The 14,030-nt window shown below is 36.7% G+C and overlaps 1 protein-coding gene across 3 annotated transcripts in view; it reads left to right on the top strand.

Annotated features, from left to right (window-relative positions):
- LOC122826248 (ankyrin repeat and BTB/POZ domain-containing protein BTBD11-A) overlaps positions 1-14,030 on the top strand; it is a 168,259-nt gene that overhangs the window by 116,352 nt on the left and 37,877 nt on the right. For 2 of the 3 annotated variants that reach the window (XM_044107860.1, XM_044107859.1), the window contains exon 2: positions 1,041-1,190. In XM_044107860.1, coding sequence (XP_043963795.1) covers positions 1,041-1,190 — 150 coding nt within the window. Of the gene's footprint in view, positions 1-1,040; positions 1,191-5,118; positions 5,262-14,030 lie in introns of those variants that run through there. The other variant, XM_044107861.1, reaches the window with a different exon arrangement.

The raw sequence follows: 14,030 nt of genomic DNA, 5'->3' as shown, positions 1-14,030 counted from the left end.
AGATATAAGCTGCGTTGCGCCTCCTGCTTAGCGGTCACGTAGCAATGGAAAAAAGCTGCTAAAGGAATTATTGGAAGCTCTAAATTGAGTAAACCTACCCGAAAAGGCTGTGGGAAGAAGGGAGTGGGACTCTGATTGGGGAATACTGGAATTCCCGGGCTGGACAATGTGGGAAGAAAACGCTGTGGGAGGAATTTGAGGCTAAATTCAAGAAAAACTCCGGCTTGTTGCCTTCTGTCCAACTGCATGGGCCTTTTGTCTTCAATTCTGGCATCAAATATAGACAAATAGACTAAGTTCCCCCATGTTTTAATTACTGTTTGTTGAGAAACGGCTTATCCTGCTGCGCTGGGTCATTAGGATTAGCCCTCAGTGTGGTGTTGCTTTCCATTCTCCTGCAGGAGAAAAAAACTCAATATCCAATCTGTCACAAGCCATTCTGCAGCTTAACAATGCCTGGCTGCAACAATGGCTTCCTAAATGGATTCATTCTTGTCAGCAAACATAATCTGCTGCAACAAAGACGGAAAAAAACCCACAAAAACAATACACCTGAGATCATAAGTGGTTACATAAAACGAGAAACCTCTCCCACCAAGGTCACAATTTGAATTCATAGAAATAACAGAGTTTAATTAGACTTCAGGTGATGAATTACAAAATAGACAACGATGAAAGCAAACAGGAATTTAAACTTGTATTCGGCTTCAGAAGGAATCTAGGATTCATTTTTAGCACTTTATGCTTTTAACCCTACGCTTTACGTTTAATCATGAAGATAAATGTTTACCCCAAGCTGCAGCTGGAGAAGAAAATAAATGTGGATCTCCGAACTCCCAGCTCTGTTTTTCTACATTTAGCTAAAAGTGCTGATTTGCATTTCTGCGTTTCCTCTGCAGCTTCCATCCCTCTGGTGTTTCGTGATACCGCCTGTATGTGAGAGTGGGGGAGGGAAAGAAGTTAGTTTAACTAAATTTTCTCCTCAAATACGAGTTCAGCTGCTTGATGAGCCGTGGTGTCTGTCTCTGTGTTTCTTCCAGGTGTGCTGAGCCTGCCAGAAAGTTTGAACCTGCACCGAGACCAGCAGCGCTCAGGGAGAGGCGGCGAGGGTCACGGATACTCCCAGGCCGAGCTGCGCACACTCGAACAGTCGCTGCTGGCGACCCGAGTGGGCAGCATCGCGGAGCTGAGTGAGTGGAGCTTCCTTCTTCTTACACAGCATCAACAAGTTTTGTTTTTTTTTTAGAGGAATGAGTCAGCAGACAGCAGTCAGAGCCGTGTTAGCTTGGAGAATCAAATGGAAACTCTCATGGGGGAGTCAAGCATAGTATTAATTATTATAAAGTGAATTCCTCCCGTTTTAACCCGCTCAAACTTCCCTCACTGTTAGACAAACACTTATTTAGATACTTACAGGTATCCTCTGTTATAGAGTTGGAATGATTGATTGGATTAATCCAGTTAATTGATTAATTGTGAAACCATTTACTGAAAGAACAACACCCACAGAGGAAAGCCAAAACTGTCCAATAAATAAATGCAGTTCTGGAAAGAATTTAAGGGTCCACTGCATTGAGCCACATTGAAAATCTCCTGGTTTTTTCACTTAATAGTGATTTCTGAACTCTACCTGAGTTAAAACATTAGTATTATTGTTTCTCAATAAATATGAACGTGTTTTCTTTGCAGTATTTGAGGTCTGAAAGCTCTGCGTCGTTTTCATTATTTTGACCATTTCTCATTTTCTGCAAATAAATGACATTTTTGCTTTAACTTCAGAAACATGTTGTCAGTAGTTCATAGAATAAAAGAACAATGTTCATTTTACTCAAACATGAACCTATAAAGAGTCGAATCAGAGAAACTGATCATTTTAAGTGGTTAATTTTTTCCAGAGCTGTACATTTTGCATTAACATAGAAAAAGCTCTTTGTAAGTATGTTTTACCCAAAACCACTACAGTGGGGTAGTTTTAGCATTAAATTCAATTAAAAATATTTTTCTCATTCAGTTATTTATCAGTTAATCCAAATAATAATCAACATGTAAAGTCAAGCAGAAAGGGTTGAAGTTTTCACATTGATGTTGGAAATGTTTTTTTAGTGATAGAAAAACTTGTTTTTCCAAAATTGTCGCATCTTCAATGTGGTCAATGGAAATGCAGCTCATGACTACAACTACTTATCTCTAAAAAGTTCTGGCCATGTGGTAAATAAATAAATTGTGACCTATTAAAAGTGTCATGGTTTTAGTTTAAATAAAATTTCAAGACTCAGGAGATAGGGATAAAAAGTATAGAGGAATTTTTCTGCCATCAAAACTGATCTCTCTCTGCTCACTTGCAAATCTTTTTCTGCTCTGGTTTGGAACAGAAAAGTACCGTTGCCTGGCAACCTCTCAGCCAATAGAATGAAAGTGTTATACTGGTGCGTTTGTTTCCTTCTAGTGGGTGTGCCTGCAACACCCACTAGATGACTGCAACTGATGACTAAATATCTGTCATCAGTGGGATGTAATCAGTGAATAGTTCTGTTCGGGAATGCATTGCTCTGATGTAGATAAATATTACCGATTCAAAATGTCACCGTGCCCCATTTAAATTACCAAATGCTTCATCACAAGTGAATACAAAAAGCAATCCAGGAGGAGGCTGTGTGAACCTCGAAGGCATTTGACGAGCAACAAGCTTCCATTGCAGACATTTAAAGATAAATTTCAATGCTGTTTTTCTCTTTGTTCTTGAAAGTTAAAGTAGCTTTTTATTCAAAAAGAAGACGCTGGCAAAGCTTTGTAATGACTTTGAGTGCTAAGCTAAACCAGACTGCTTTGTCTATGGAAATTTACTCTTTATTCTGCTTCACAGAGAGTCAATCAGTCACTATTTCTCCTTTTATGAAACAATAACAGTGAATATTTTGGATTTGTACATCATATCCCTGTTGCTCCTGGGCGTAGGAATGAACATGGCCGCTCCCTCAGGCTCCGCTTGTCCATCCCTACAAACCTCTGATTTCCCTCTGACACTCAGCAGCCAGGATCGTTTGTGCTTCAGCTGGTCCAACACCTGTTTATGATCCGTGCCGGGGGAATACTTTAAATCCAAGGTCATCGCCTCCGAGGGTTTCAACCTCCACTTAAAATGATCTTTGTTTCTCATTAAAACCGGCTGTCCCCCAAAGACGTTTGAACAATTCGTGGCGGAGTCCTTGTACGTTTATCCTGTTTGCTTTAACCCTAAAGCGCGCTGCAGAACCATAAATCATTGGCTTCCACCGGTGAATTCCAGGTCTGTTCTTAGACCTGTGAGCAGTTTGTGAGGCATGATGTCGTTTATCAGGGGGAAAAGTACTTTGCTCTAAAAGTCTTGAGTCATCCTCCATTTCTTTTTATTTTGCTCAGTCTCTCATAATCTTCTAAAGCGGTCTGGAAGAAAAGATCCTTAGACTTTCTGAAGATCCTTCAAAGTTTTTATTGTATATTAGGCTTCATTTGTATTAATTCAGTCCAGTACCTCCTCTTTTATTTGTATGGAGGCATAATATGGCCAAAACTCTTGTAAATTGTGAAAAATTTTGTATGTAGAAAAAAAATTTATTTTAGGGTTTGAAAAGTTCATAAATTTGCTAAGAAAAAACCTCAGAAATATTTATAAAATTAAAAAGCAACAAAAATAATAATTGAAAAACCTTCAAAAGTGGTGAAAGACTTAAAAAATTACAATTAGTATGTAGAGATATTTCTATTAAAAAGGAATAATTTCCACTAAAAAAATCTTGTAAATTTCTGAGAATTTTTCTAGAAAAAAATTAAGAAATTTCTGAATTTGAACATTTTAAAATTAACTACTGTAAATGTTCTTATTGTGTAGACTTCCTTTGTACTATTGCAGTCCAGCTTTTGCTCTTTTATTGTTTTTTTTTATTTGTGACTCCAACTTATTAGCATAAATTTGAGAATTTTTTTAGAAAAAATGTGGACATTTCTGAGTTTGAAAGGTTAAAAAATTTACTTAAAAAAACAACAAAACTCAGAAATATTTATAAAATAAAAAGCAACCGAAATAAAATAAAAAAGCAGTGAAAGACTTTGAAAGAAATTATACTTAGGATTATATTTGGGGAATTGCAGATGCAGAGTGTTTATTACACTTATAGTTTATCACTACTGCCAGATCTTATTCCTTAAAAATCATGTTTTGTCTGCAGTAATTTTAGAAACTAAAAATATGCAGGGGGAAAAAAAAATCATCTGATATTTATTAATTTAACAGAACACCAGCAGCCGCTACCCAGCTGTTTCCAGGCAACTGTATCATTAATATGTACAAACTAATAATGTTGAGTAGTCACTCAACAGCCTATTAAATACAAATACAGTTTCAATAAATCCTGCATAATATGAGAAATTGTCTCACTAAACCACATTTAATTTTAATGCCTGTATATTTTGGATATTAATCCAATTTTAGAAGAATTGGAAAGAAATATGCCTGGTGAAATTAATAAGACTTTTTAGATGCTGTAAATTACAAAGCCAGTTTATTATCTGTATCACTGCTCCTGTAGAGGCTTTGGGCTCTCCTCTACCTGAGCTAAATATTCACACAATCCAGCTAACACAAACTGCTTCCAAGTGTAAGTTTAGTGGATCTGAGTGGCTTCTGTGGAAAGATTTTCTCCTCATGTTGCTATTTTGTGAACAGATTGATCTTCAGTTAACGAGTCACTGAGTAACACGAGTGTGCATCTGCCTAGCAAGTGTACATTATGACTGCATCAAGAGTCCTACTTTCAACATGTTCCTCCATCTGCCTTTTTACAAAAGAGGAAAAATTTACCAAAGCTGATACTTCTCGATATAGTCCTTTATTCAAATAGTCGCATCTATTTAACTTTAACCCCTTGCAGCGTGACGTCACGCATCTCTGTGCTGGAGTCCAAAAAGCTGCTTCACAACAATGAATACTATTGGAGAAATTTGAGAATGTGGTTGCTCAGTTAAATAGTAATGAAGCAAAAGGGAAAATATATATATATATATATATATATTTTTTTTTACAAAATACTGGGCTCAATAGGAGAATTTGAGGAATAAGTGTAAGGATCCAGTAGATCGCAGTAGTTCAACAATAATGGATGCAAGCTGCCGTTAAAATCTGAAGAAGAAGAAGAAGAAGACCGTTGGATTTAGCTGTTAAGTTGTCAGTATAACGCGCTAAAAAGTGACGGTGCTTTGCTACACTATGACAATTAGATAACAAGGTGAGTAAAAAGTCTTATTTTAGAATAAAAAAAGCGAGGGAGAGGGAAGTAGTTAAGTTACGTTTATTTGACAGGTGTTTAAATTAGCTAATCAACAAACGTACTGTTAGCTTAGCTAATAGCGGCGGTAGCTAATCTACCACTGCTATCCGTTATTAATAATCGGCAAATAAACATCAAGCCTAAAAATATGCCTCTGTGACGGACTGAATGTTCCTGTTCTCTGTGTGAGAAATTTTGGGGGGGTTGGCGTTGAATCCTGAAACGTATTGTGGCGCTGTTGGCAACGAGTTGCTATGGTAACGAGTTTCCGTACATAGCGTACAGAGAGAAATAAATAAGTGGTTTTGAGTTGTCCTTTAGCAATTTCACACTTTCCTGAGGCGCAATGCACTAAATTAATAATACCTACATCTCCAGACTTTATTTACTTAACGGAACTGTTCTTCCGCGGCAATGCTTTTCGTTTTTTTGCCCTTCAGCATTGTGCAAAATTTCTGGACATAAACAATAACATGCCGGCGGAACATAATGTAAACAAATCATACAGATTAATTACGCCAAGACTGATGTTTACAGATACTTATTACCAAAAATAATTTAATTTATTAGAAGATTAGAATATCCCATCCGACCAATAACGGAAATGAAATGCAAAGTATATTTAATATCTGCTTAAAGGTTGTTATTTTCAAACTGTTCTTTAAATCAAAATTCAAGGGTGTTGTTTGTTGCAAAACTTTAGATCTTGCAACACAACAGCAATATTAATTTCGCAAAAAAAAAAAAGAATCCAACTTGTTTAAAAACACTAAAAAATTAAAATTATTAACAACAATTTATAGGCATTTGGGAAAAACTACAACTTAAAAATAGCGCAGGCAATATGAAGGCAGTCTAAAGGTGTTATGTTTAGTCAATTTTGGTATAAAAAAAATAGTGTACCTGCTTAGATAAACTGCAGTGATGCATAATTCATTCCTGGTATGGAGTTCCTGAACCATCAGTCTTCCCCTGTTGCAGGTGAAATATGGTCCAGAGCAGCAAAGATGAGATATAAGATGGCAATTTTCCTCCCAGAGCACTGTGGATAAATAAATACTTGCTGTTATTACATCTCTCAGACAGATATAAAATAGTGTGGTGCCTATTTAATAGTGAAATGTGTCCTCCTCTTCAAACACAGGATGGGGGAAAAAAAGGTCACCGTCTGGCAAGATATAACATGACCTTTTTTCTTTTGCTCAAAAAAGCACAAATGAAGAGATGCCAGGTTGCTTTAAATAGACCAACTTTATAGTTTTGTTTTTGTTGGCATAATCAAACACAAGTATCAAAGTTACAGCTCCAAATGAGGAGGGAACAGTCAGGATCTTCCTGTACTCTTAAATAATTTAAACGAGCAGCGTGATGTTAACTTGTTATTCAGACGGCCTGAGGATGCACGTCCAATAATTTAAAGACATCATTAACACTCGCCTAATAATTATTTATTATGAATATTCCTTGCTTCCTCCAGATCTACTTGTTAATTTACTAAAAAAAAGCAATGTTCTAAAAGATGTGCCGATTAAAATTTTCTAACTGATGCATCTTTAATCTGTGACGAAACTTCTTGAACTTCCTTACACCAACAAATATTGCCACGTTTCCTCCCTTTAAAAATGAGAACCTTCAGCCTAAATCTGCAAAGTCTGCTGGTTTTTTTTGTCTGATTTAATGTAACTTTTTGCTTCATACTGACTCCTCCACAACAGCAGTTCAATAAAAGTTCAGTTGAAACTTAATCCCTATAGATGATATACGGTTATATAAGGAGGTTATTATATTTCAGCATTCTTTTCAGCAGCTATTGTTATTTTACTTATAGTATGACAACTATTCAACCTTTTTTTAGTGGAATATTTAATACTTTAACATAATGAATTACTTTCTCTCTAAGCTCCTTAAAGTAAAATATAAATAACAAAAATGGTTGTTACCTATTTATAATAGAAATTGTTTATTATTCTGCTAATAATTGTGGCAAACCAGAACAATTAGCTCCCAATCTGATATTTTCTCATCCCTGAATAAAGATGATTATATATATCTAAGGCTGTTTTGTTTTGTTTTTCTCATTTTTTGTTTTAATTATAACTATAACCATAAGATATTTTTTCTTTTCTTTTTCTAATTCTTTTCATCTTTGTGATTTCTTTCAGTAACTGCAGACGTTGTTGTAAAATCCTGAGTGAAGTTGGCCACCCAGCTTCTTAAAATTAGACAAAAATGGTGTCAAACGTTAAACTTTTGTTCGTGCCGCTATCATTTTAAAGATATTAAGAAATGTTTCCAGAGGTCATAAAAGGTCAAACTCCCTCTCTCCCCCCATCCACTTTTTCAAATCAGATAAAATTGGTGTCAAAAAACTCGGCTACGTTTGTGCAGCATAATTGTTTGTTTGTTCTGTTTTGGCTTTGAAGATATTAATAAAAGTTTAAAGGTCAAAAAATCAACCAGTCCACACTTTTGCAAAATCACAAATAAAATTTCGTTAATATTTTCAAAGCCAAAGCAGCACAAGCAAAAAAATTGCCGCACAATCCAGCACAAATGTAGTCAAGTTGATTGACATAAATTTTATATGGTTTGAAGAAAATGGGGAGGGGCTGGTTGACCTTTCATGACCTCTAGAAACATTTCTTTTTATCTTTAAAAACATTTGCTGCACAAATGTTTGACACCATTTTGTCTGATTTGAAGAAGGTGGGGGGCAACTTCACTCAGGTAAGTGCTATGTGCTTTGTGAATTAGACGCTGTGCAAGATATTGGTGAACAACTAAAAAAATAAGATGGATCAGGAGCTTTGAGAAGCATATTTGTGAAAACTGCAGAGTGTGCCTGTGTGTGAATCATAGAGTAAGTTTCCTGTTGTTAGAAAACTGCTCAGGTCTAAAGTGTAAGTGTGAAACTGCAAGGAGAGAAAGAATCTGACCACAATTGTTCAGAAATTATGCAGAATGAAAGCATTTGGATGCTTGATAAAAGTTGGATCCAGTTGGGCTCTGATTTACAGTAATTACCCAGAATAATTCCTCATAATAAGGAACCGTTTGTGAAAACGTGAACCAGCTGCAGAGTGGCAGAAAAGACCTGGAACAAATCAGCAGCAGGAAGCAGGTGTTTGATCATCAGACACTCGGAAAGTTGAATTGTTTTCTCCAAAATCGTTTCTAACTTATTAGCTTAAAATCTGAACTATAAACAGGGCGGCTTAAAAGTAAAGCAGCCTCACAGAGCTGATTGCCGGGGCAATTTCACGCTCGACTTGTTTGGTAATTAACGGATAATGGAAGAGGCTGTTGAAGAAGAGCATTCATCACTATGTCCATAATTTGATTCCCTTAGAAGTGGGAAAGCTAAGTGTTTCATCTCTGAGGCCAACATTATATCTACTCTTATCTTATACTTATATTTTTGCTGTTTTTGTCAGAGCGAGGCATAAAGATGCTGGCGTCTGAGCTATTCTGTCAGGACTGTTTTGCTTTCTTTTCAGCTACATGCATTGCTCTGTGTGGCATAAAGGATCCAGACGTGTTGAACTGACATATTGTGACCAACTGGAACATTGAACCTTTCAGATACACTCAGGTTTCTGTCAAAAAGTGATGTATTAATGCAGTCCAGGGCTTTACTAATGAGGCTCTCCTGTTGCTGCAGTTCCTGCTTCACAGAAATTATTTTTAATGCTATGCAATGTTGCTGAGACTCTATTATCATTATTTCTCCTCATAATTCTGGTTACTTGATACTTTTTGAGCTAAATTCGTCCGTAAAAGCACAAACGTGGAAAAACAAGTGGCTTTGATTGTGAGAAATGCAGAAACTGGGTTACAAGCTTGTTGCAATAAATCAGTTATTTGCACAATATAATAAAAGAAACTAAATCATTTTCATTTGCTTTACTAATTGTTTTTCTCTTTTCCCTCTTTTTTTTTTAATCAAAAACTGAATGAGTATTCAGTGTGGTTCTTTGGTCTCAACTATCCCCTTTTTTTGAAAGATAATTTTGTTTACAGAGACTTTATAATTAATTTTATTTGTTGTTTCTGTAGTTGTTTTTTTTATTTATTTATTTTGGATATTTTAAATGTCTTCCAGTTCCAGAGTGTAAATGTCCATTAGATTTTAAAGTTTATTGATTTACCTGCAAGAATATGTTCTTGTATTATTATTATGCCATTACCATTATATTACTTGAAAATTGTCTCAAAACAACATTATCATTTATCGCAATAAGTTCTGGAACAATTTATCGTCCAGCAACATTAGTTATTGTGGCAGTCCTAGCTGCTGCACTGTTAGTTTTTAATCTTTAAATATGTTAAATATACTATTCTTGTTTTGATAAAATTTTGAAATGTCAAGGTGGAATTACAGTTTATAGCGACTTTATCTAAACCTTTTTTTGCCAAATGCATTAACAAAGCAAGTAAAACAAATCTTGCACGTTTATTTTGAGTTAATTTACACCAAATGTGCAACAACACAAGTAAACTGAAGCAAATTACTCTGAAAAACTAGTTTTTAACTGATTTAAATAAGCAACATCCATCCAAACTCTCAGGATTTTATTATAAGCTGGGTTTAAATGATTGGATTACCGATTTACATATGTGGTGTGAATGTAACCTGAAATATTTTTCTTCTTGTCTTTGATCAGTTCCGCACTTCATGTGACTTGACACAAAAACATGGTTTGGTTCTGCTTGGCTTTTTTAGTGGATTTGCATCAGCATGTCTGAAATAAGAAGGTTTGCAGCGGATGAGAATAATGATGCTAATCAAACAGATGAAACTGGTGAAAAAACTTAGAAAATTGCAGGTATCCAAAAACAAAAATAGGGCTCCAAAGCAAACAAATCCATCAGTTTTTGTTTTATATTTAGCTCAGTGTTTTGACTTTTTAAGAAATCTTTCTTTCCTGCCTCAGCTTGACAACATAGATGTTAAAAAAATTCAGTATTTGAAATTCAGAATATTATCTTTGAAATTTACACCCGTACACAAGCTTCAGGGCCTTGAATACAAAAAGTATGATTAAGATTTACTTTTTAAGGCATTTCTGCAAAATTTCATTAACATCTTGGCTTTTTATTGCTGCGACTGAGACATCTTCCCATCCTCTCTGCTCCATTATCCCTCTCTCACTGTGTGAAGATGGGATAATGGGATAGTTTTGCACACAGGAGGGGGTGTTACATTTCATCTCCAGTCCATCAGAGGTCGAATCATTTTTCATTTTATTAGACTTAAAATACTTTTCCCCACTTTGCTATACATCATCATTCCTAATCTTTCACAGTCTGACCCATTTCTCTGCACAGGGCTCATAGAAACCATAATGCACTTTGTAAACAACATGAAACAGGGTGTGATGAGGCAGCATCTCTGTGATTTGGGGCTTTTAAGTTTAAAAACAGGCACTGTGCCCACTGCAGCACTTTAGCTGGTGATGATAAAACCACCCTTGAGTCTTTTTCAGTCTCTTCATAATGGACAGCTCTATCTTTTTTGGGGGGCCGCCTGTCATTTCACTTCACTTTGCGTAGCCTTCTCTGCCCTCCTACAAGTCTGCCATGCCATCTCCAATGTATGTCTCACCAACTTAGAGTTAATATGTTCTACAAAATGTTAACTGAGCTTTAACTCTGAGCGAATGCCATTTTCTCTCTTTGTTTACCAAAACCTGTAGAGAGACAGCAAAGGCACGCTGACGACACAACTCCACCTCCCAGTCCAAGTCTGGTTCACATTCATCCATCCAAACCAAATCAAAGAAAGTCTTATCTTGTATTTTGCAGTAATTAAATCTCATTGGAGTTATTATTAGACGGTGGGTTAGCATTTCCTGACTCTTAATAATATTCTTTTAGCTTGAGAAAGAAAATAATTAGTGTGTTAGAAGGCTCACTGACCCCGTTAGGTAAAGCTAATATAGCTAATAATTGGGCTGTTCCTTCAGAACTTATTGAAATCTTCATAGCTTGGATTCATCCTGCTTCCAGATACTGTTCTTAGAGACTTTAATCTGTCTTGATATGATGGCATCACGCAGATTGTTTGAAATTACAATGTCAGTCAAACTGAATCATTTTGAGCCCTGAAGTTTTTGGAACTTGACTACAGATAGTCAGACGAAGCCTATTTTATGATAAAAAAGAAAAAAGTAAGAAAACCGGCCCTGGTTGTCCAAATGTCTGACTGACCGGGAAATGTCCCAGTACTCCCGATTAGCCCATCCAGGCCTGATATACTACAGTAATAAACCCTTTAGAAACGATTTTCGCATTACTGCAGAAGCTAACTTCTTCCTCGTCTTTATACTTGGGGGTTCAGCCAATCAGCATCAAGAAAAATGAATGCTGCTTCTGGATTGGCTGTTTTACAACTGCTAGCAAATAGTGAGTAAAGTAGCATTGCGCCAAGGTGTTTCAGATTCCCAAACTGCATATTTGGACAAATCTGTTGCAAATAGACACAGGGAGATAATAAGCTGAACTTGCTGTGATAGTCAAGAAACAATTTGTGACATGTTTCTTTATCTTAATGGAAGAAGCAATCACTATGGCTGTGCTGTGATCATAAAGATGGAAATTTTTAACAATAGTATTCAGTAAGATTGGTACAAATACCCTCCTCCAGCAGTCTGACCTGGCAACATGGATTCATATTTCATGTTTACACCTAAACCAGACACAGCCATGTGAATGCTGCAGCTGAAATACAGACTATTCAGGCCAGTCAACGTTTTTCCAAACAGTTATCCTTCAGTGTTGTTGAACCAGTGTTTCTCTTACTTGAAAGGAGCGAGGACAGATCTGGCCCCCTGCTGCTGAAACCCATTTACTTTAACGTTGGAGACAGTATCCCACTTACCTTGGTTCTTACTGTTGCCTTTCTTGAACCTGCGAGCTCATTCGTCTCTGACCTTTGACATTTACAAGGCTTTTTTCCATCATTACAACTCTTACTCTCTTGGCATTTTCCCCTTCTAGTGCAGGAAAATCCCAGTATAATCTGAAATATTCATCATCATGTTATATTTCTTCACTTTTCTGATATTTGGTGCAAACAGCTCTTTGCATAAAGTCACCAGTAAGTGTAATATTTTCAACTTTATGTTCTAAATTAACAGTTCTCCAAAAACAAAAAGGTCTTTTTAACCCTTTTCTTTCTTTTTTCACATTGCAGTTCTTGATAAAAATAACTGTTATGTCTTAAATATTATATTATAGAGTTTGGTACTTTAGAAACAAGGATATAACATCCATCTAAACCTGAGTCTGAACTTTAGATGCATCATCCTTTAGTTAAATATTTACTAACTCTGTTCCAACTTTTCAGCTCCTAGCTCTGAAATTCTATTTTCTTTCTGTCAGACTGTGTTATCTTGATATCTTTGATAGATTACACCATAGAAATTGAAACAAATTGTGACAGTGTACCTGTCACAAATCACTTAATGTTGGTTCTTTCTTTTTGTGCCAAAGGTGGCAGCATAATACTAGAAAAACATGATATCATAATGGGATGTCAATACTGATGGAGGTTATCCCAGATTTAATCAACGCTCTGTTTATTTTCCAACATCGTAATGTTCCCTCCACCTTTTATTACCATAGTTACTGATATGCTTTTCACGCTTTAGTATTGTAATTTGTTACAGCGCTGTAAGAAGAGATAGATGTGACAGGATTTTATGTGAATGTGAAATGTAGATTAAGATATATGTTATAAAGTCAATGTAACTTGCTGAATACACTCACCGGCCACTTTGTTTGTGTGAGAGATGTCATCTGTGCCTGATCCCAGCAACATTAGGTACACCTGTCCAACAGCTCATTAACATAAATGTGGAATCAGCCAATCACACGGCAGCAGCTCAATGCATTTAGGCATGCAGACACGGCCAAGACGATCTGCTGCAGTTCAAACTGAGCATCAGAACGATGAAGAAATGGGATTTAAGTGACTTTGAATGTAACATGGTTGTTGGGCTGAGTATTTCAGAAACTGCTGATCTACTGGGAGTTTCACACACAACCATCTGTTGGGTTTACAGAGAATGGTTTGAAAAAGAGAAAATATAGAGACATTCTATTGGGTGTAAATGCCTTGTTGAGGTCAGAGGTCAGAGGGGACCAGACTGGTGGGAGCTGATAGAACAACAACAGTAACTCAAATAACCACTCGTTACCACCGAGGTATGCAGAAGAGCATCTCTGACCGCACAACACGTCGAACCTTGAGGCGGATTGGCTACAGCAGCAGCAGACCACACTGGGTGCCGCTCCTAAGAACAGAAAACTGAGGCGACAATCCGCACAGGCTCAAAAGAAAATTGGAAAAACGTTGCCCTGTCTGATGAGTCTCGATTTCTGCTGCCACGTTCGGACGGTCGGGTCAGACTTTGGCGTCAACAACAAGAAAGAGAGGATCCATCCTACCTTGTTTCAACGGCTCAGCCTGATGGTGGTGGTGCAATGGTTTGTGGGTTATTTTCCTGGCACACTTTGGGCCCATTGGTACCAACTGAGCATCGTATCAACGCCACAGCCTGCCTGAGTGTTGCTGCTGACCAGGTCCATCCCTTTATGACCACAATGTATCCATCTCCTCATGGCTGCTTCCAGCAGGATAAATTACTGTGTCATAAAACACCAATCAACTCAGACTAGTTCCTTGAACAGTTCACTGAACTCAAATGGATCCACAGTCACCAG

Source organism: Gambusia affinis, linkage group LG23 (genome assembly GCF_019740435.1).
Source record: "Gambusia affinis linkage group LG23, SWU_Gaff_1.0, whole genome shotgun sequence".
In the NCBI taxonomy this organism is placed as follows: domain Eukaryota; kingdom Metazoa; phylum Chordata; class Actinopteri; order Cyprinodontiformes; family Poeciliidae; genus Gambusia; species Gambusia affinis.
Note: the sequence above shows the minus strand (reverse complement) of the source record. Positions and strands in the feature narration are given on the sequence as shown.